This window comes from Nothobranchius furzeri, chromosome 3, assembly GCF_043380555.1.
Source record: "Nothobranchius furzeri strain GRZ-AD chromosome 3, NfurGRZ-RIMD1, whole genome shotgun sequence".
Lineage (NCBI taxonomy): Eukaryota > Metazoa > Chordata > Actinopteri > Cyprinodontiformes > Nothobranchiidae > Nothobranchius > Nothobranchius furzeri.
The window spans coordinates 50440395-50462027 of record NC_091743.1 but is presented as its reverse complement, the minus strand read 5'-3'; the positions used below and the strand labels follow the sequence as shown (position 1 = coordinate 50462027).

General features: G+C 44.4%; 2 protein-coding genes across 4 annotated transcripts in view; both read right to left on the bottom strand.

Annotated features, from left to right (window-relative positions):
- LOC129156996 (uncharacterized) overlaps positions 1–4496 on the bottom strand; it is a 7576-nt gene extending 3080 nt beyond the window's left edge. Inside the window, exons 1-2 of the mRNA XM_070549878.1 lie at positions 2020–4496; positions 1–900 (exon numbers count right to left, since the gene is read on the bottom strand). The exon at positions 1–900 is cut by the window's left edge and continues 225 nt beyond it. Of these exons, the coding sequence (XP_070405979.1) occupies positions 1–896 (896 nt within the window). The 5' untranslated portion in view covers positions 897–900; positions 2020–4496. The remainder of the gene's footprint in view (positions 901–2019) is intronic.
- Positions 4497–16575: 12079 nt separating this feature from the next.
- LOC107385622 (zinc finger protein 385A) overlaps positions 16576–21633 on the bottom strand; it is a 46546-nt gene continuing 41488 nt past the window's right edge. For all 3 annotated transcript variants that reach the window (XM_015959618.3, XM_070549287.1, XM_015959619.3), the window contains 5 exons: positions 18394–18568; positions 17851–18150; positions 17188–17375; positions 17019–17105; positions 16576–16921 (listed from right to left, as the gene is read on the bottom strand). In XM_015959618.3, the coding sequence (XP_015815104.3) occupies positions 16691–16921; positions 17019–17105; positions 17188–17375; positions 17851–18150; positions 18394–18568 (981 nt within the window). In that variant the 3' untranslated portion in view covers positions 16576–16690. The remainder of the gene's footprint in view (positions 16922–17018; positions 17106–17187; positions 17376–17850; positions 18151–18393; positions 18569–21633) is intronic.

Here is a 21633-nt window from a genome sequence, read left to right as displayed (position 1 = left end):
AGAGGAGAGACAGTGGAAGTATGAGGAGCAGAAACAGGAGCAGCAGGTGGAATGCCAGGAAGAAGAAAGAATGGTGGCAGAGAAGAGACAGTGGAAGTATGAGGAGCAGAAACAGGAGCAGCAGGTGGAATGTCAGGAAGAAGAAAGGATGGTGGCAGAGAAGAGACAGTGGAAGTATGAGGAGGAGAAACAGGAGCAGCAGGTGGAATGTCAGGAAGAAGAAAGGATGGTGGCAGAGAAGAGACAGTGGAAGTATGAGGAGGAGAAACAGGAGCAGCAGGTGGAATGTCAGGAAGAAGAAAGGATGGTGGCAGAGAAGAGACAGTGGAAGTATGAGGAGGAGAAACAGGAGCAGCAGGTGGAATGTCAGGAAGAAGAAAGGATGGTGGCAGAGAAGAGACAGTGGAAGTATGAGGAGGAGAAACAGGAGCAGCAGGTGGAATGTCAGGAAGAAGAAAGGATGGTGGCAGAGAAGAGACAGTGGAAGTATGAGGAGGAGAAACAGGAGCAGCAGGTGGAATGTCAGGAAGAAGAAAGGATGGTGGCAGAGAAGAGACAGTGGACGTATGAGGTGAAGGCAGAGAAGAAACAACAGGAGGAGAGGGTGGGAGGTAAAGAAAAGCAGTAGGAGAAAGTGGAGGAGCTAAAAAATGAGATGGAGGAGGGGGAGGTGAATCAGGAGGAAAAGAAGGAAGGAAAGGTGAGGGAGAATGTCGAAGAAAAGGAGAAGGTGGAGGAGGAAAAGAAGGAAGGAGAGGTGAGGGAGGATGTTCAAGAAGAGGAGAAGGTGGAGGAGAAAAAGGAAAGGCCTGGTAGTCCTGAAGGATCTCGTCCAGAAGGGAGAAGTTCCCTATGTCACTCTCAAAACTCTCTAGGAGGTTCATGTTGTCCTCCATCGTTCTGTGACACAGGATGAGAAGAAGAAGCTTTAGAACCCGTCACAAGACGTCAGACATCATGGCATCAGAAACAGGAAACATCACATCCACTGTTACTGGTAACAAACTGATCTCTGATCAGTTTCTACAGTCAGATCCATGTTTATCACAGCGACCGAAGCAACAGCTGTTACATGTGAACCATTTCATCTCCAGCACTCTGTTTAAACACCAGTTTCTGAAGATTATTGTTGTGTTTTACTTCACTAAGTGAAACGTTTGGATTTCAGTTGTGAATTTAGTTTATTCTTCATGTTTTAAACCGAACACAGTCTCACTGGAGATACTTTATGCTACTGTCTCAGCAGGTTTCAGATCTATGAAGAGAACCTTTCAGTTGTGTTGTTTACATCAGGCTGTGCTTCGTTTTCTTATCCGGCTCGTTCAGAAACACACTTTTAGGATCAAACTGAGATGGAAACAAAAAGGATTTCTGTTCACATCCTTCTGCTCAGTTTTAGGTCAGATGTGAACGAAACAGCCACAGATCCCAGCTGAGAGTCAGCATCACTACAGCGACAAGAAACCACCGCGTGTAGATCTAGATTATAAAAGCACAGCTGGAGAAATCACTTTATTTTACTCTATGTGGTTTATTCAGCAGCCTTTGCTCTTTTTAATCAGGAACTCGTTCAACACTAGATCCATTTTTAAATGTAAACAAGTCTAAATAGTTTGTTCACTTAATATTATTAAAGTTATAACTTATTCACTGATGAAAAGTGGCATTTCTTTCTATTTCTGACAAACTGGTGCAGATATAAAGATCAGTCCCTTCTCCAGACACCACTACTGTACACGGCAGATAGCATGTAGGTCTAGTTACAGAAATATACGTTTATAACTCATATTTCAGATTCAAAGTAGTTTTATCTTGACTGTTTATCTGTAATCTGACCTGCTTAAGGGGTTTTTGTTTGATTTTCTTTTCCCAGCAGGTGTATTTTATATAAATGATAAAACCAGTTTACCTTGAGGGATGTTAAAGTCTCCCAGTAAAGTACAGGAAACTTTTCAGATATATCTCAAAGTTTAAACATGTCAGATGTTAGGCTAGGTTGTTTGTGAGTAGTTTTCTTACCTGCTAGAGCTGCTCTCTGGAAGACCAAAGTCAGCAAACACAGAGACCGCAGAGAAAAGGTCCTACTCTCTCGAGATGGAACTTGTACTGAAGTCTGAAATGTTCTAGCCTTAATAATAAAGCATTTTAAACGATGCACCTGAGCTGTAACTATGGTAACGCAAGATTCCACATTCTGTCATAGGTGACAGACAGCGCTCCATAGGGAGTCAAAGTCATGCCCATCTACTTCCAGACCATGGGTTCCCGGAAGAACAAAAAAAATGAATGCAAGTCAACGGGGCTAAAAATGCTATTTTCTAATTCCGCTTGTTGTGTGCCATGGATTTCACATATGATGTCCATGAAGATGCATTTTAATACCAAGAACGTGTTTATTTTCGAAAGGGAGGAAAAGTTATTTTAAGTTTTGTGTAATAAGTCCAGGACTACAAATGTGCTTTGTGAAAGTGACATCAGCGAACCAGACACGGAGAAAAACAGGGCTAATGGCAGAGATTCTGTGGTGGCGTCATACATGCAACATGTCGATGTTGTATTTGTAGTCACGCTAACATCGAACATTTACAAGATGATACATTTCTAAGTACGTGACTGGGATGATTGAAACACGCATCGTTGGATGTCATTTAAATTGAAGTACAACATATGTGCGATCCAGGACGTAAGGCAAAGCGGATTAGAAAATAGATTTTTAGCTCAGTTGACTTGCATTTCCTTCTTCCGGGGACCCATGAGCCGACCGGAAAGGAAGGAGTCGTAGGCTCCCTATTGTAGTGAAGTAGGAAGTGCAGATAGTGGCTTTAAAAATTAGTGAAGTAAAAGTGAAAAGTAGACCTGAAGAAAATAAGTAAAGTACAAATAAAGAAAAGCTTGACACATTATATTATATTCAATAACTTCATTACTTTTTAAAAGATTTATTTTGGTTTGCATTTTAAATTCTGTCATCCTGTCCCTCTAAACGTGATTTAACATAAAATGAGCCATCATCAGGTGTACCTCTTATGCATAAGAATGATCGGATCAGAGACCAGATGTTTGATGACGTAGAAATATATTTAATAAAAAGATATCAGAACTTAAAGAAGATGATACAACCCTCTTCAGACAAATAACAAACCGTTTGACATCAAATAAATTTCTCTTTGGTCTTGATGCTCATATAGCAGTAAAGGTTATAAATATAAACAGAGATTTCAGCTTTCCTGGTAGTGTTTAACCAAAGAGCAATGTGACAAAAACAATAAGTTAGTTAGAAGTTAAATACGTACATAAAGATAACCTGCAGTTGAGCCTCTTGACTTTTCTGTTTGCTAAATCAAGCCAAATGACTCTTCTATTAGCTGATGGATCCATTTTTAAATGTAAACAAGTCTAAATAGTTCGTTCACTTAATGTTATTAAAGTTATAACTTATTCACTGATGAAAAGTGGCATTTCTTTCTATTTCTGACAAACTGGTGCAGAAATAAAGATCAGTCCCTTCTCCAGACACCACTACTGTACACGGCAGATAGCATGTAGGTCTAGTTACAGAAATATACGTTTATAACTCATATTTCAGATTCAAAGTAGTTTTATCTTGACTGTTTATCTGTAATCTGACCTGCTTAAGGGGTTTTTGTTTGATTTTCTTTTCCCAGCAGGTGTATTTTATATAAATGATAAAACCAGTTTACCTTGAGGGATGTTAAAGTCTCCCAGTAAAGTACAGGAAACTTTTCAGATATATCTCAAAGTCTAAACATGTCAGGTGTTGGGCTAGGTTGTTTGTGAGTAGTTTTCTTACCTGCTAGAGCTGCTCTCTGGAAGACCAAAGTCAGCAAACACAGAGACCGCAGAGAAAAGGTCCTACTCTCTCGAGATGGAACTTGTACTGAAGTCTGAAATGTTCTAGCCTTAATAATAAAGCATTTTAAACGATGCACCTGAGCTGTAACTATGGTAACGCAAGATTCCACATTCTGTCATAGGTGACAGACAGCGCTCCATAGGGAGTCAAAGTCATGCCCATCTACTTCCAGACCATGGGTTCCCGGAAGAACAAAAAAAATGAATGCAAGTCAACGGGGCTAAAAATGCTATTTTCTAATTCCGCTTGTTGTGTGCCATGGATTTCACATATGATGTCCATGAAGATGCATTTTAATACCAAGAACGTGTTTATTTTCGAAAGGGAGGAAACGTTATTTTAAGTTTTGTGTAATAAGTCCAGGACTACAAATGCGCTTTGTGAAAGTGACATTAGCGAACCAGACACGGAGGAAAACAGGGCTAATGGCAGAGATTCTGCAGCTTGACTATTGAATGGATTTAGATGAACTTTATATGTGTGATTATGTGCTTTATGTTGGGTTTATTCAGGTTGTAGAAGCTAAGTGTCTCCTTTAAAAGGTCCCGACTAGACTAGAGCCCTGCACTGAAGCCCTAGGCTTTGGGCCAACGACTGTGTAATTACCTCGGACACGGGCCGGGCCGGGCACCTTTATTTCTAATCAAATTCATTAAAAAAATTTGAAACACCTAAATGCAGCAATAGAGCCCTGCGCGGGACTGTTTTCTTCATCCCGCTCCTGCCCGCTCCCACAGAATTTCTGACAATTATCGCCCACAACTCCTACGTGTGTGTTACACTCCTGCCTGCACCCCCAGTGTGCATGTCTACACCCGCCCACAACAGCAAAACTCGGAGAAATTATTACCTCACAATAAAAGAGATGTATTGAGTTTATGTCCTCTCTGGTCCTGGAGAAAACATGTCATTTTATAGGCTATACCAGGGGTCGGCAACCCGCGGCTCTTCCATCCATCTGATGCGGCTCTCTGTGCTTGTAAAATAATGAATGGATATTTAAATAAAATGCTTTATGTTTTACTGAATTAAGTTCATCTGCATGCGTCGGGGTAACTCTTTCTATTCTTTCTCCGTCAAAATAAATGGTCAAATACGGGAACTATCCGGTCAACACAACACAAGCCCTGCTTTTGACTGTTTTGTTTTCTTGTGAAAATTGTTGGAAAGAGATAACATTTAACTTGATTACCACCAAAGCCAGTGCGCCGTTATCTCCGTGACGGTAAACGAGGGAAAAACAAATTGATCGGATCCTGCATGTCTTTTAACACATTGGTCAGGATTGACGCACTTTGAACATCTTAGGTGTGTTCTTGCTGTGCCTTTCTAATTCCATGCTTTCGTTCTTTTTAAACACAGAAACAGTTTTGTTTACCTGTTTTGTAGCTACAGTTTCGCCGACGGCTGCCGGCTTCTTCAGGCCTGAAGGCCACGTCAGCCTGAAGAAGCCGGCAGCCGTCGGCGAAACTGTAGCTACAAAACAGGTAAACAAAACTGTTTCTGTGTTTAAAAAGAACGAAAGCATGGAATTGACGCACTTTGTTTTCATTTAGTTGGTTAAATAAAAGTCGGGCTCGGGTCGGGCCAGAGAATCCTGAAAACCTTTTCGGACCAGGTTGGGCTGGGGCTCCATCCCCTCAGGCCAGGCTGGACACGGGCTCAGATTTTAGGCCCGTGCAGGGCTCTGGTTCAGACCTCAGACCCAGGTCGGAGGCAGTCTCTAGGGGCCCTGAGGTTGTCCTGTAGGATGTAAACTCTATCTAAACAGAGGCTGTTCAGGAAAGTATCCTTAACTAGTAAGACAGTGTGTGTGTGTGTGTGTGTGTGTGTGTGTGTGTGTGTGTGTGCGTGTGTGCGTGTGTGTGTGTGTCATGTTGGGATCGAGTCTTTTGACCCACGACATGCATAATCATGAAGAGACAAGGTGAGTAAAAATAATATATCTTTATTTGAGTTTGACGAGGCTGGGGAGACGTCGGAGGAGGGCGGTTCTGGCAGCGTTGGATTCCAGTAAGGTAGTGGAGCGCTGAGAGGGGGGCGTGTCAGGTCTGAGTGGTAGCTGTTGGAGGAGGCTGGGAGCTGAGCACCGGTTCCAGGAGCGGACAGGTGAGCGCAGGAGAGCAGAGGGCCAAAGGGAGAAGTGGTGTGGCGGGTGGACAGGAGATCCGGAGGCGCCTTGTTGTAACAGGTGAGAGTGCAGGTTGACGAGCTGGTAACAGGCAGATGATGAGAGTACCTGGGCGGGAGAATGGTGGAAACGGGACAGGTGATGACGAGGCTTTAACAGGCAGAACAGGATGCAAACAACTAGAAACAGGTCTAGAGCTGGTGTATTCTACCCAATGCGAGTAATCATCCGGCACTGGTGAGTTGTCACACCGCTCCTTAAATCTCCTGCGAGCTGATGAGGGAATTCGCAGCAGCTGCTCTCCGGGTGCGCCCCCTGCAAACAGGAAAACGCATGGAGAGGTTAGCTACACCCATTGTGACAGTACCCCCCGCTCAAAGGCCGCCACCCGGTGGCCAAGCAGAGGAGGAGGAGGAGGAGGAAGCCCGCGCTGCATCAAAGTCCCGGATGAGGGACGGGTCGTCGATCCAAGATGCTGGGATCCATTGCCGATGTTCCGGACCATAACCCACCCAATCGACCAAGAACTGGCGGCCCCGACCACAGGGTCTGGCCTCAAGGAGGCGCTGGACACGATAACCAAGATCGCCGTCAGACAGATGAACAGGAGGAGGAGCAGGGGCTGGAGAAGGACACAATGGACTCGATGAGACGGGCTTAAGGAGGGAGACGTGAAAAACAGGGTGGACCTTCAGGGAGGAGGGCAGCGAGAGACGGACCGACCAAGGGTTGATGACTTTGCTGATGGAGTAGGGACCAATAAACCAGGGAGTGAGCTTTTTGCTAGTGTCCTTCAACTTAATGTCTCTGGTGGACAGCCAGACCTGTTGCCCACAAGTGTACGGAGGAGCGGGATGACGGTGGCGGTCTGCCAACCGTCGGTTGCGATCAGCCGTTCGCTGGAGGGCCGCACAGGTCTGGGTCCACGTCCTTTTTGCTCTGCGAATAAACTGGGGTATAGTGACGGCGGGAGGAAGATCTGAAGGGAAAAGTGGGGGTTGATAGCCCAGAGATGATTCGAAAGGTGACTGACCTGTAGCTGAGGAAGTGTGGGTGTTGTGGGCGTACTCAATCCAGGGGAGTTGGGTGCTCCAGCTGGAAGGACTGGAGGAGCACACACAGTGGAGCATGGCTTCGAGCTCCTGGTTGAGCCGCTCACATTGGCCGTTAGTTTGGGGGTGGTAGCCGGAGCTCAGAGAAACCGTGGCTCCCAGGGAGGCAGCAAACTCTTTCCAGACTCTCGAGAGGAACTGGGGGCCTCGGTCAGACAAGATCTCCTCCGGGATGCCGTGAAGTCGGAAGACGTGCTTGATCAGAAGTTCAGCGGTTACTGAGGAGGAAGGCAGAGACTTTAGTGGGATGAAGTGACAAGCCTTAGAGAATCTGTCAATGATGGTAAGTATGACTGAGAATCCTTTAGAGGGGGGTAGACCGGTGACAAAATCGAGGGCGATGTGAGACCAAGGACGAGAGGGAATGGAAAGGGGACGGAGTAGTCCGGTGGGAGGCTGGTTCTCTGATTTATTACGGGCACAGACCTGACAAGCCTTGACATACTCCTTAATGTCCTGGAACGTGGATGGCCACCAGAAGGACCGGCGGATCAGGCGGAGGGTGCGGGCCACTCCCGGGTGGACAGAGAATCGAGTTGTGTGGGCCCAGTGGATTACAGCACCTTGGACCTGCTGGGGCACATAGAGGTGTGGGGCGGTCCCTTACCTGGGCCAGGGTCCTTTCCTTGGGCATCCAGGGCCTTCTGTGTGATCTCTCAGGTGACTGCCCCGAGCACACAGGATGAGGGAAGGATGGTTGCAGGTTCTTGATCCTTGTCGGATGCATATTGTCGGGACAGGGCGTCGGGTTTGACGTTCTTTGTGCCTGGTCGAAAGGAGATGACAAAATTGAACCGGGTGAAGAACAGAGACCAGCGGGATTGCCTGGGGTTTAGTCTTTTAGCCTCCTTGAAATAGGCAAGGTTCTTATGGTCAGTCCAGATCACTATGGGGTGCTCAGCTCCCTCCAGCCAATGGTGCCACTCCTCAAGAGCCAACTTCACCGCTAGCAGTTCCCGGTCGCCCACATCATAGTTTTGCTCCGCCGGGGTCATTTTTCTAGAGAAAAAGGCACAGGGATGGAGTTGGTAATCAGAGAGGGAGATTTGGGAGAGAACGGCACCCACATCCGAATCGGAAGCATCCACTTCAAGGGTAAACTGGCGAGCAGGGTCAGGGCGAGAGAGGATGGGGGCTTGAGTGAAACGGTCCTTCAACTCAAGAAAGGCGTTGTTTGCGGCCTCGGACCAGACGAAGGGGTGTTTAGTGGAGGTCAACTGGGTGAGGGGTGAGGCCACTTCACTGTAGCCGCGAATAAAACGCCTGTAGAAATTGGCGAAGCCGAGGAACCGCTGCAACTGCTTGCGAGTGGCAGGGGTCGGCCATTCTCAAACTGCTTCCACCTTCTCGGGATCCGTCCATAAGCGCCCACTCTCCAGAATGAAACCCAGGAACTTGACTGAAGGGGCATGGAACTCGCACTTTTCCGCTTTGACAAAAAGGCGGTTTTCAAGGAGGCATTGCAGGACTGCTCAGACATGTTGGTAGTGCTCAGATGGGGTGTTGGAGAAGATCAATATGTCATCCAAGTATACGGTAACAAATTTATCTATGTAGTCACTTAGAATGGAGTTTACCAGGGATTGAAAGACGGCGGGCGCGTTGGTAAGGCTGAAGGGCATGACGAGATACTCGAAATGACCCAGGGGAGTCTTGAAGGCCGTCTTCCACTCATCTCCCTCCCGGATCCTGACGAGGTGGTAGGCGTTTTGTAGGTCCAGTTTAGTGAAAATGGTTGCATTCTGGACTGGGTCAAAAGTTGAAGAGAGCAGGGGTAATGGATATTTGTTTTTTACCGTAATTTGGTTGAGCCCTCTGTAATCAATCTAGGGTCGCAGGGATCCATCCTTCTTAGACACAAAGAAGAAGCCTGCTCCAAGTGGAGAAGTGGATGGGCGAATAATGCCTGCAGCCAAGGACTCAGAGATATAGGTGGCCATGCACTCTCGTTCAGGCTTGGACAGGTTATACAGTCTGCTGGAAGATAGAGTGGCTCCTTGGAGGAGGTCGATGCAGCAGTCGTACGGTCGATGAGGTGGTAGTGAGGCTGCTCGGTCCTTACAGAAAACAGCTTGCAGGTCGTGGTATTCAGGGGGTATTAGAGACAGGTCAGGAGGAGTGGGGGGTACGGGTGCCGGAGCCTGGGAGGACAGGTTAGCAGATAAGAGACAGTGAGAGAGGCAAAACAGACTTCAAGAAATTATCTGGATGGTCCTCCAATCAATGTGAGGGTTGTGTGTAGTGAGCCAGTCATGCCCCAGGACAATAGGTGATTGGGGTGAGGGAAAAACAAAAAATGACAATATTTCATGGTGGTTACCCGAAACCGGCAGCTTGATGGGTACTGTTTGGTGAGTAATAGTGGTTAAGGAGCTGCCGTCCAGCGATGAGACTCTGATGGGGTTGGACAGGGGGGTCGTGGGGATTTTAAGTTGGTCCACGATGTTCAGGTCAAGCAGGTTCCTCTCGCACCTGGAGTCCACTAGGGCTTTAGCGGGAACACTCTGCTGGTTAAAAAGGATGGAACAGGTTAACAGGCACCGAGAATTTTTGGAATCAAGGTTTCCACCCACCAATACTCCCAGTCCTATTGGTGGGCTCTTCCTTTTGGACGAACGCGGCAGTTGATCAGGAAATGTCCGGACAGACCACAATAAAGACACAGCCGAGAGGTGATCCGACGCTACTTCTCCTCTGGAGTCAGCCCGGCCCGGCCTATCTGCATGGGCTCCTCCTGGTTGATTGGGGCCGAGGCTGGGCTGACAGGTGGTTGCGAGTGGATCGTCCGGTTGGGCTGAGGTGGCTGGAAACACTGCTGGGAACGTGGTAGTCGAGTCGTAAACCTTTTCTCTATCCGTACCGCAAGACTGATTAGGTCCTCCAGGTTCTCCGGTTCAGGACAGTAGGCGAGCAGCTGGTCCTGAATTCTCTCACTGAGAGCCTGGGTGAATGCCCCCTTCAATGAGTCGGCATCCATACTGGAAGTAGTGGCCAAAGTCCTGAAATCTATGGCAAAATCCTGAACTGTTTGTTTATCCTGTTTAAGGTTCCAGATGGTCCTCGATATTTCTGCTGGGGTCTCTGTGTGGTCAAAAGTTAATTTAAATTCTGACAGAAAATCGCTCAGTGTACCTTTAATGAAAGACTGGTCTCTGCCTCTGGCCTCCGCCCATTGTAATGCACGGCCCCGGAGCAGACCAATTATGTAGGAAATTTTAATCTGATCAGTGCAAAATGCTTCAGGGTAGGATTCAAAATTTAACGTGCACTGAAACAGAAAACCCTGTACATGCTCAGGCTCACTGCTGTAGGTGACAGATGGGGAGGATTCTGGGACCCGGAAGTGCAGACGAGGTGGTGGAAGTGTTCGAACAGGGGTTTCTTGGGCAGCCGATGAAGGCGCGGGAGCGAAGGGAGGAGAGATCTTTTCGTGGAGTTGCCGGAGAAGGCTCTCCAGTTGGAACAAATGCTGATTGGTGTTTGCTTGCTCATCATGGAGGGACTGAATGGAGCTCTCGTGTTGAGCCAGGGTTGTGGCGAGATCAGGCGGATGTGACTCAGCGAGTGGGTCAGTTGTTGGGGGCCAGCCTGACCTGAGACCAGCACCATACCACTGACTGTATCACAGACTCCATAGGGAGAATAGTATGACATCTCTTTTGTTTTAATACTTGTCTCATGACTTTTAAACACATTAGCAGGTGTTTCTCATCTGTTTATTTACAAACATCATTTTTCTGAATGTGAACCAAAAACCTTCTCAGTCAGACCGTTCTCTCTGCTAGCTGAATCTGTCTTTTCAGTGAGTGTTTTATTAACCTCTGACCCCATGACCCCCTCGCCTTCTCATGTGGTGGTGTTTTGTTTTTGTAGCTCAAAGACGATGGCGCAGCAAACTTTACCTGACCGTCAGTCAGCTCCATGCAGATGTTGGACGTCCATTCTGCTGCTGTAACCGCTGCCTCTGCAGGACCGAGCCATCTAAAGCAACTGGACCAGACAGAATCCCAGGGTGAGTTTCTTTCTTCTGCTGCCCCTTTCAGGATGACCTCACCTCACCATGGGTAGGTCAATCTGTTATTTGTGTTTTTTTAATTCCAGACTCCTTTTTGAAGCTCTGAAACTATCACCTCTCCACTGTCCCTCTCTTCTGGATTCACCTGACCTCCCTTTCATCACATTCCTGGACCACTGGACTCTTGGACACCAAGATCTCAGAACCCCTGGACCTATGGACTCTTTGTACACCTGGAACTTTGGACATTCTGAACCCTGAACACTTGGACATTGGGCACCCTGGACATCTCTCCTTTTCCCTAGACCAGCTATGAGGTTTTGAAATATTCATGCGTCTTCCATCCCCTTTCAGATAAATTCAAATAAGTCCACATCCTGCTGGGCTGAGGGAGAGACATTCCAGCAAAACCTTTAAATAAACGTTTAAAATGTGTTATCTTTCCTGAGTTTTCTGTTTTCTACACTTCAGTTCATAGTCAAACCTGAAAACTTGGCAATGAACTTGTTTTGAGTTTAAGTGTTGGAACTTTTCTCATTATAGTTTTACTTTGTCTAAATCTGAACCATGAGGTTCCTTTTTATCTATTGTCAATTTACAACAGCTACAACTGAACCAAGCTGCTTCACAAGGTGAGGAACAGATTAAAACACAAAAAAAAACAATCTATAATTAGACAGACAAAAGTTACCATCAGACAATTATAACTCTTACATAGAAACACTTTTCAAAATGGCTGAAATGTACAGTAACAGAGAACATTTTATGTCTAAAGCAGAAAAATATGGACGTCACATCTTTGATGTTCCTCCCCTCACATTTACCCTTTGATGACCCTGTCGGTGGCGTTTTACCTACCTTCCTAGGTGATAACCTGCATGCAGATTATAAGGCTGGAGGCAACAGTGAAAAAACAAGTGTGCATTTTTAATTTACAAAAAGTGCTGCAAACAAAATAAGAAGCAAAACACAAATACATCTATAATTAAAATGTCTCCTTTTAACGTTAGTTGGAAGTGTGAAGATAAAACCCAAAGAACTATGAAGATGCTCTTTGTTTCCTTTTGCTTTGCATTCAGAACAATCATGCCAGATATTTTATGTGATAAACTGCTAGTCCTCCTTCAACCCCGTGTGTGAATATTCTCTTTATTTGACCCAGGAGCAGCACACCTGTGTGGAAACTAGCGCTGATGAGGAGTTAGACATACATATACGGTTGTAACTCTCTACAGCTCTGACAGAACCCTGCCCTCCTCTCCCAATGATTGGACAGGAATTCAGGAAACGTGATTGGTAGCTAAGACTTGTGCTCTCATTGGTTCCACCCAAGTTCCTCCCACTGACGCTAGAATTGAGACAAAAAGATCCGTAACTGTAGATTTGAGGTTTGTACCTGTAGAATGAAATGTGTGTTTTGAGAGTTTTGATTTCAAACTTGTACATTGATTTTTTTATTTTGGAAGTCTGCTAGGTAAAAACCAAAAGTTTCATGTTTCTGAATGAACGTTTGATGTTACAAAATGAGTAGTAAATGTACAAAATGAAAATTTCCTGTTACAAAACAAGAAATACAAGTACAAATTGAGAATTACAAGTTAGAAAACTAAAGTTACAAGTTACGAATCCAAAGTTACATGTCATGAAACATGTTCCAAGTTACAAAACTTGGTACAAGTTATGCTGAATATTGTCCCAATCCTAGCTCCATAACAGCACAACCCCACAGCACGGCAAAGTACTGATAGCCAATGACTAAAGGGCTGTGTGTGTGTGAGTGAGTCGGTGTGTGTGCGTGCGTGCGTGCATGCGTGCGTGCGTGCGTGCATGTGTGTGTGTATCTTCTCTGTCTTCTCAATCCCCAGTGAGTCGTGGTGGATGGCTGCTTATACTGAGCCAGGATCCTCTGGAGGCTTCTTCCTGTTAAAAGGGAGTTTTCCTCTCCACTGTCGCTGCATGCTTGCTTAGTATGAGGATTGCTGTAAAGTCACTGACACTAGTCAGTGACTTGATGCAACCTGCTGAGTTCCTTATATAGGAATCTTTTTACTGATTGGCTTAATGAACTGACCTGTATTGGGATGTTTACTGTGTGAAGTGCCTTGAGACGGCTCTTGCCGTGATTTGGCGCTATATAAATAAACTGAATTGGATTGAACTGCAGCAGAAGAAATTATTCTCCGTTTGGTTTGAGGCATTCATCCTCATTCTGTTGTTTCAACTGAACAAACAGCGATGGCCTGCAGCGCTTCAGATGGTTTCAGTCAGCTGTACAAAGGAATAGCAACAAAAACTATTAAATATGTTTAAAATAAAACTCAATTAATGATTATTGCATTTTTGCATAACTTTCTCAATATTAAATAGACAAACACTATTTATTAATTGACTTGTGTTTTAGGGGAATAAAGACCAGTCATGGCTGATGCCCCTAACCTGAGTAAATTCTTCCCAAAGATGCTTATATTTTAATTTAAATGCTAAATATTTCATCTAAATTAAAAATAAATGCTTGTTCAGTTGCTCACCTTAAAAGAGATGGACTCAACTCCTCAAATGTCGCTTTGCAGTTGAATTGATCTAATTTCCTTTAATCTGATTTCTGTCAAACGTGTTATTGATGCTTCATTTGTTAAAGCTAGACACTGAACCTTTAGTCAGTTAGTTAAATGTTTGTCGAATATATCAAACTAAGAAACCTTAGTCAAGAATTAAATTGTTAAAAAAACAAATATTTGGAATAATTATTTTATTGTTATTTTTTTATTTTATTTATTGTTGTATAATCATAAAAAAGTAAATTCATGATCATCACAATATTCTAATTAAAAATGTATTTTACTAATTGTTTTTGAGGTGAAAATGAATAAAAACTCAAACATCTCAACCTTTTGAGACCTTAAGTCCAGTTTAATCATTTATATTTTTGTTTGAATAACAATTACAAAGTCCCAACATGAACTTTATCCTGACTTTTTGAAGAATCTACATTTACAGTAATGTTTAAATACACTTCCTTTAAGTAACATTTATGACATTGTATTTTTATTGCAGTTGACATGGAAATAAACCAAAGTGATGACAGTATTGCTGTTTCCCATTTCCTAAAGCTTTTCCCATTAATGGTTCACAAACAGACAGAGGGATATTTTGGGCGATGGAAGGTCACAAAGCAGACAAACAAAGAGAGGTTCTGCCAGAACAGTTCTAACACAGTCCTGGTGCTACGGTGCTCATCTGTAGTCCCGTTGTACTGCGATGTCTCGATGCTGGTGTCTTCTGTCACAACGTTTCCAAAAGATTGGATGAAACGCAGATTTCTTAGTGTGCAAGTCATAGTTCTGCTGTGCTCCGGTGTTGGAGTTATTCCATCAGAACGTTCGGCTGTGTGTTGTAGGTGGAAAAATGCAAAAGTTATGGAGGACGGTGACATGCAGATCTCTCACCACACATATTCACTCGTGTGCTTTGTGAGAATTGTGAGTCCTGTTAGTGACGGACATTATTAGAGAAACAGTTCACTAGTGGTAATAGGCCTTCAGTCACAAAAACAAACCCAGCATTGCTTTTCTTTACTGTTTTTTACGGCTCGTCTGCATTGTGCACAGATAAAAAAATAAATAACTCAGATCTGCATTGTTCACCAGAAGCTCATTGTGTCATTCCCCACCAGTTGCTGCTCCTCTTTGACTTCTTGTTTGTGTCCCACAGAGGTAAATACATCCCAGATATTAAAATGCAGAAGTACACATGTTACCAGAAACTACAGAAAGATATGCAAGTTGTGGGAGCCTATTATTCTTGACAGACCACAAAGGCAGAAGTTTAACCCACTTTACAGCTAACATCAGAGGCAACTACTACATCTAAATCTATATTATTCATATTAATGCTTTGGATCTCTAATGAATATTTGCAGAGACGAATGACAGAAACAAAAGAGAGGTAGGGTCTTGAGTCCACGTGCAGAAGATCTCTTGCCTAGTGAACTAGACCAAATTCTTGCTTTGCAAAGTTTGCAAAGTTGCAAATAAATAAAACATTTATTTAGTCTGGCTTGCCAGGCTAGAAGATCTCCTGATAGATGAATCACTGAGAGTCTTTTTAAACTGAAACATGCAAACAACTCACTGTTTTTAGGTGGAATTTAACACAAACGCTACGAACAATTACCATCTCACCTGTTGCAGATAGCTCTTTGAGCAAGCTGAGTTTATTTATGAATGGAATGATATGCTAACGGCTAGGAAGAAGGTCATAGCGTATTACTGGTGTCTAAAACATTCCTCAACTTTTTTCTGAACCACTTAAAGTTGGAATATGAAACATTTTTGATAAAAAGCATTATTTTTTAAAAATAATCCTTTCAGAGGTGTGCAGAATGAATGTACAGCTTCTCCTTTAAAAGCTATATTTAAAAAGATAAAAAATCTAATTTTGATTTTGTCGGGCATGACACTGTGTTTAGGTTTTCGTCTACCAGCCACTAGAGAGCGTTGTAGCGCTAAAAAGTCAGCTCAGCAACGCGAGGTTGAGACCATATAAAATGGCAGACTTGACAAGTCAAGCAGCTGATTCTGAGCCCAGAAGATGTGCTAACGGTAAACACTGCTATGAAATAAACACATTAGTAGAAATGAGTCCTTACCCTGTACGGTTTGTCTCTGAACATAGTGCTGGAACATGTCAGCAGTGAACCAACATCCCAACGGCTGCAAAATTGGTCCTGTTGTTGCGATACCACCTCTGAACACCAGAGTTCGCCAGAGTCAGCGTTTCTTATTCAACCTTCAATCCTCACTAGACTTTACCAGGAGCTGGTGGCTAAAGTCTAGTTTATACTTCTCTGTCAGCTCAGGTGAGGAGTCGCTGACACGCATTGACATAGACGTTTTCTTTTCAGACTTCTCCATTGCCTGGGGGGTGTTACAAGGCAAATCCCCGCCTGGACAACAGAGGGCACATTGCTGTTCTGTCTCTTCAAAAAACTGCAAACAGAGAATTGTAAACTAAGCCTAGCTCCAGAGGTTATTGGGCGAGTGGTGAGGGGTATGCTAGACAGGTCGCCAGTTCATCTTGATTTTTCTGCCTATATAATTATTAATGTGAAACTGATGGTAACAGAAAGGTTTACGTAGCAGTTAGCATGACCTGCTTTGACATTTTAAGACTGAGTGGTTTTAAACAGCAACAATCTACCTTGACCTGCTTCAACTAGCTGTTATATAATCAAGATATAATATATACTACAATATATAATTATAAATAATCTCTGTTTCTTTAAAGCAGGGTTGCTCAAAGTTCTATCTAGCAAGTAAAGTAATAATTGTTGCCTAACCTTTCACCAGAAACTCCCTTTCTAAACATCTAAACTAGGTGATGAATCAATGCTGGAGAGGATGGAAACATGGATCTCTACACATTGACAAGGAATATTTCTGTCTTATATAACTGAAACACAGTTTGCATCCAGACCAGCCACTTTGGCTAGTGATGGCACATTGTTGCCTCCAGTTCACAGTGTGCTTCATCCTGATTCGCCCTTCTTTCCATCACTGTCAGTAAGGAGTGAAGAGGATTGGCCCGTGTGTGGTGCGGATGGGACCCGGGGCTGGCCTCAGCAAGCTGAGGGGTGTTCCCTGTAGGAGGTGGTGGTGGGGATGAGGATGGGAGGTCGGCCCAGGGGTGCGCAGCGCCAGTTGATTGGAAGATGCTGCTGCTGCTGCCATTGCTGCGGCAACAGCCAGAGGATTTGGTAAAAGTCCAGCCCCGAGGGTTTTTGGAAGTTCCTGGAAGGGAGAGTCAAGTAGGAGAAGAATGTGACGCAACTTTAAAAGAAGAGGACGGATTTTATCGGATATTAGTAAAACAAAGATGAGCATTTACCATAAATTCTGTGCGTTTCTTGTGTCGACTGAGAAGAGGATTAGGTTTACCTGCAACTCCATCCCGATGCCGTCTGCTTGATATGTGCTGCAACGTAAAAGTAGCAAAACAACTAATATGACTTTCCCCACAAAACGATTCACTCCTCTTTGGTTGGTGGGGTTTTCACCTGTTTAAGCTGCAGCTCAGAGTTGACTCTGACGTTGCATATCTCACAGTGGAAGGTGCGTTCCTGAGTGTTCGGGTCAGAAGACACCTCTCCTCCCTGCTCAGCGCCTGGTTTGGGACCCAAACGTGGGTACGCTTTGATAGGCCCAAGTCCACTTTGAGCCTCCAGGATAGTTTTGTGTTTGGTACCTGGGAACAACCAAATGAGCATTTATGACTTCCAACCTCATATCTTTGTGGCTTTTTTTTCTTGTCACATTAAAAACAGCATTTGGACAAAATTACCCCACATTCTTTGTCCAGTTGGTCAAAAGTATTTGGAAAGAGGTCCAGAAGGTCATATTTAATTGTAATGAAAGCTTGAAAGTTACATTTTTACTGAGTACATGAAAAACTACGAACGGTGTCTCCTATGAGCAGTCCTTGATGCATATTCATTACTGCTACTGAAACAAAAGTGATAAGATAAGAGACTGTTTTAAACCCATGTGGGCACCAAGTACTTCAAGGTGTGAAAAATAGCTGTTCCATTATACCTCGTGAGTTTCAAGAGACACAACGAATCTAGAGCAGGGCTATTCAATTCTGGGTCTCGGGGGTTGGTATATCCTCGCCTGGCAAGCCAGGCTAAATATCTGAGAAAGCTTCTGCCCAATGGTCTAACCTTTGTTGTGTGCCTCTAGCTGTGAGAGGGAATTAACTGCTACTTTGCAGAGAGAGCAGTAGAGAAGCTTCTTTGCTTTGTCCTCCTCTGACTCTCCTGACGGAGGACTGGGTGCTGGGGACAGAGTGTCTGCATCTGCAGAGGGGTTGCTGAGGGCTGCAGAGGGGGGTGGAGAGGGACACGGCAAAGGCGTGTTGACAGGCGGCAGGAGGGGACACCCTGGGTCTGTTGAGCTCAGAGTTGAAAGGTGAGTAGGGGTCAAAGGTGACTCTTTATTGCTTGTGGAGGATTGAGTGTCATCTGTGGGAAGCATAAAGATTTCTGGTGAGTAAACAAGTTGTTGCAAATGAACAGCCTGGATGATTGACTGATTTGTTGTCATGTGACAGATGAGGACTCACAAATGATTTGTTTTTGTTTGTAAGTTTGTAGAATTTTCAAAAACAAAATAACACAAAACAAACTTATTGTTGTTCTGTCATTTCATCTGTGTCCCACTCTTCACCCACAAATGTGTGTGTTATGCATCAACAAGATGCTCACCCTGTTTGTTGTAATTAGGATCAGGACTGGATGGCAGGGGGCCTGGTGGAGAGGGCGAAGCAGATGGAGGAGGGGGCTGTTTGTCTCCATCTTGGAGACGTGATGTCTTGGTTGTTTCGATGCCTTTCACCCTTCGGGCATGGCGGTTCCCTTTATAGTGAGCCTCTGCCTGACTCTGGAAAAACAGGAAGACATTTCACAAGTTTGCATTAACATTGATTTTGATCAAGTTCTTCTTTCTCTTTTAATGGCTCCATATTGGTCATGTTTATTCCATTAATGCTTGCATCCCATCCAATAAGATAAGAGCCACTGGTGACAAATGCACTAGCAACTCAACAGACATCTACTACAAGGTTCAAAGTTTCAGGCTACTTTTTCTTTTGCTAACAACTGCTGATCATTTCAGAATCCCCAACACCCGATCCAAACCAAGGACACACAATACACACGAGATAAGTCAAGGTTAGAAATTGATCATTTCATGAAAGAAGCAAATGTTAAACAAAAGGAGACAATCAAGAATCAGGGTACTGAAGAAGTACAATTTTGCCCCAGGGTAAAGTTTAAACTCATGTTTCTTAATGCTGGTCCTAAGGTGTTAGAGGACCTGAAAGTACATTTATGTACTGATTATTCTAAGTGTGAAGGTACAATGTTAAGAGCTCTTTGTTTACTAGGAAAAATATAAATAAATATTTTATAATATAGTTTTCATCCATCTATCCATCCATTTTCATCCGCTTATCCGGAGTTGGGTCGCGGGGGCAGTAGCCTAAGGCGAGAGACCCAGACTTCCGTGGGAATCCCAAGGCATTCCCTGGCCAGGTAAGTGACACAGTCCCTCCACCGTGTCCTGGGTCTACCTTTAGGCCTCCTCCCGGTTGGACGTGCGTGGAAAACCTCACCAGGGAGGCATCCAGGAGGCATCCTGACCAGATGCCCGAGCCACCTCAACTGGTTCCTCTCGATATGGAGGAGCAGCGGGTCTACTCCGAGCCCCTCCCGGATGACTGAGTTTCTCACCCTATCTCTAAGGGAGAGCCCAGCCACTCTTCGGAGAAAACTCATTTCGGCCGCTTGTATCCGCGATCTCGTTCTTTCGGTCACTACCCAAAGCTCATGAACATAGGTGAGGGTAGGAACGTAGGTTGACCGGTAAATCGAGAGCTTCGCCTTCTGACTCAGCTTTCTCTTCACCACGACACACCGGTACAACGCCCGCTAGGGGTTGCATGACTTAAGTTTTTTTAAAGTCGACAGTCAAGTGTAGCGTTGTGGTTTATGCTCTTTTATGAAAGAGGAACCATTCTACATGATAATTTGTGATATTAATTTTATTAAAGTAATAACCAAATTGTATAGTTTTAAGAAGACTCAAAGGTTGTTTTCATCGATAAACTGTCGATCATATCCGTGGGTCTGTGTTTCAGTTCAATGAAGAAACAAGTTTGACAATTAAAAGTTTTAATTCTTCAAATTAAACTAATGATTTTGAAATTGACAAACAGGAAATAACAATCAACATTGGCAACTTTGTGGGACAATCTTTAACAGTTGATATGCTGTTCTTGCTCAAATAGACCTTGTGATGAGTGTGTGAAGATTGAATATGAGGTGAGCTTAGTGCGGGTGTGCATCTGATTTTGCTTCAGGAAGAAACAGGTGTCTGAGTGAAAAGTGATGGTTTGGATAAACTTAGGTTTAGTTGGAAAAGATGCATCAAAACGCTATCTGCCGTGTTCTGCCTCACCGAAAATCGGACCCTCCTTTAGATCCGGGACGCCAGAGGATGGTGCACGTTCATCCAGGTGACACCAGCGGCTGGCAGAGGAGACGGAGGTGTCCGCGGCCCGGTCCAGAGATGCCCTCGGTACACGTCGATGGAAAAGCGTTTTGTCAATGCGTTTGTTAAGTTTAGGTCACTCAGAAATCAAAAGACTCGGTAATGAGTCTGCGTTAGAAGTTGCGATTCAGCTGTCCTGTCTGGCTTGGCAGGAACAGCGTGAGGGGGGGGGGGGAGGGGGGGGGGAACGAGCCGACCGGCTCTGTCTCCCCTTCGGTTTCTTCAGATCCTCTCTCTTTCGTTGTCAAGCACGAACTGAATCATAAGCCTGAAACTTACCAAAAGCCTTTCTCTTCTCAAAGCAAACGTGTGCGTCAGCAAATGTGTTTTGGAGTTTACTGTGAGAATCTGTGTGTGGGTGTGTTTGAGTGTGTGTGTGAAGGTCGGTAACAACATCCTCAAACATTATCTAATTAAGTATGGATTCATTAATCCATTCTAATTATCCAAAGCATAAGAATCATTCATTTGATTAAACACATTTATAATGAGCAAAATGATAATGATTATTCTTTAAAATTAAAATCAAGAAAGGAAGTTTTAAGACTTGTTATGTTATGACTACTTGTCCATGAGAACTCCTTCTTCTGGTACTGCAGGTGTTCAGATGTTATGGTTTCCAGCAGACTCTTGCAGACTTCATGTCTGCAAAGGTCTCAATCTGTGGGTGAAAGTTCTCAGCGACCCAGCTCTTTGACCCAGCCGAGTCAAATGACCTTTTGCACAGAAAACCCATATTTCCTCACATTACACAAGTAATGAAAATGGAGTCGACTTAGACTAGTCGTTGATGACGTCATACACCTGAAGCGGCGGCGGGGGGTAGGTTCGCTGGAGTTTTTGACAATTAAAATTGCGCCCACATTTTCTAAGTTAACACATCTCTTTTAACAACGGTACTTTCTGCATCCTACTTCAGCCCTCTCCCACCTCCCCCTGCGCAGCAGCCGCAATCTCACTGATGCGCCTGCAGCCTTTCCTGCTGCTCTAAACATTAAAATAATTATTTCATTTTCTGTTCCTCACTTCTGATTACCTTCAATGGTGTCTGTTTGTTGCAACCACCAGGTACAAAAACAAACTTGTTTTATTTGACTATTTTTCTGTTCTGTTTATTATCTTCCTGCATCTCCTCTCAATCCTAAAGAAAAACTGCTACCTGGGTTCATATATATTCACCTTATGAGTTACCTTTGAACTGCAGTTCTAAGATTTATCGACCAGAAAACAGCGGAGTGCCGCTGCTCGCCGGCCAACTACAACGGGACCGTTTTTGCTGTGGAGTTCGTGCCGGAGCGGAGCGGAGATAGTGGAATTTTGGGGGTGCGTCACCGGAGAACAAAACAGGTGATGCGCCTCGCTCCGCAGCAGCGTAACGCATCAGGCACAAATAA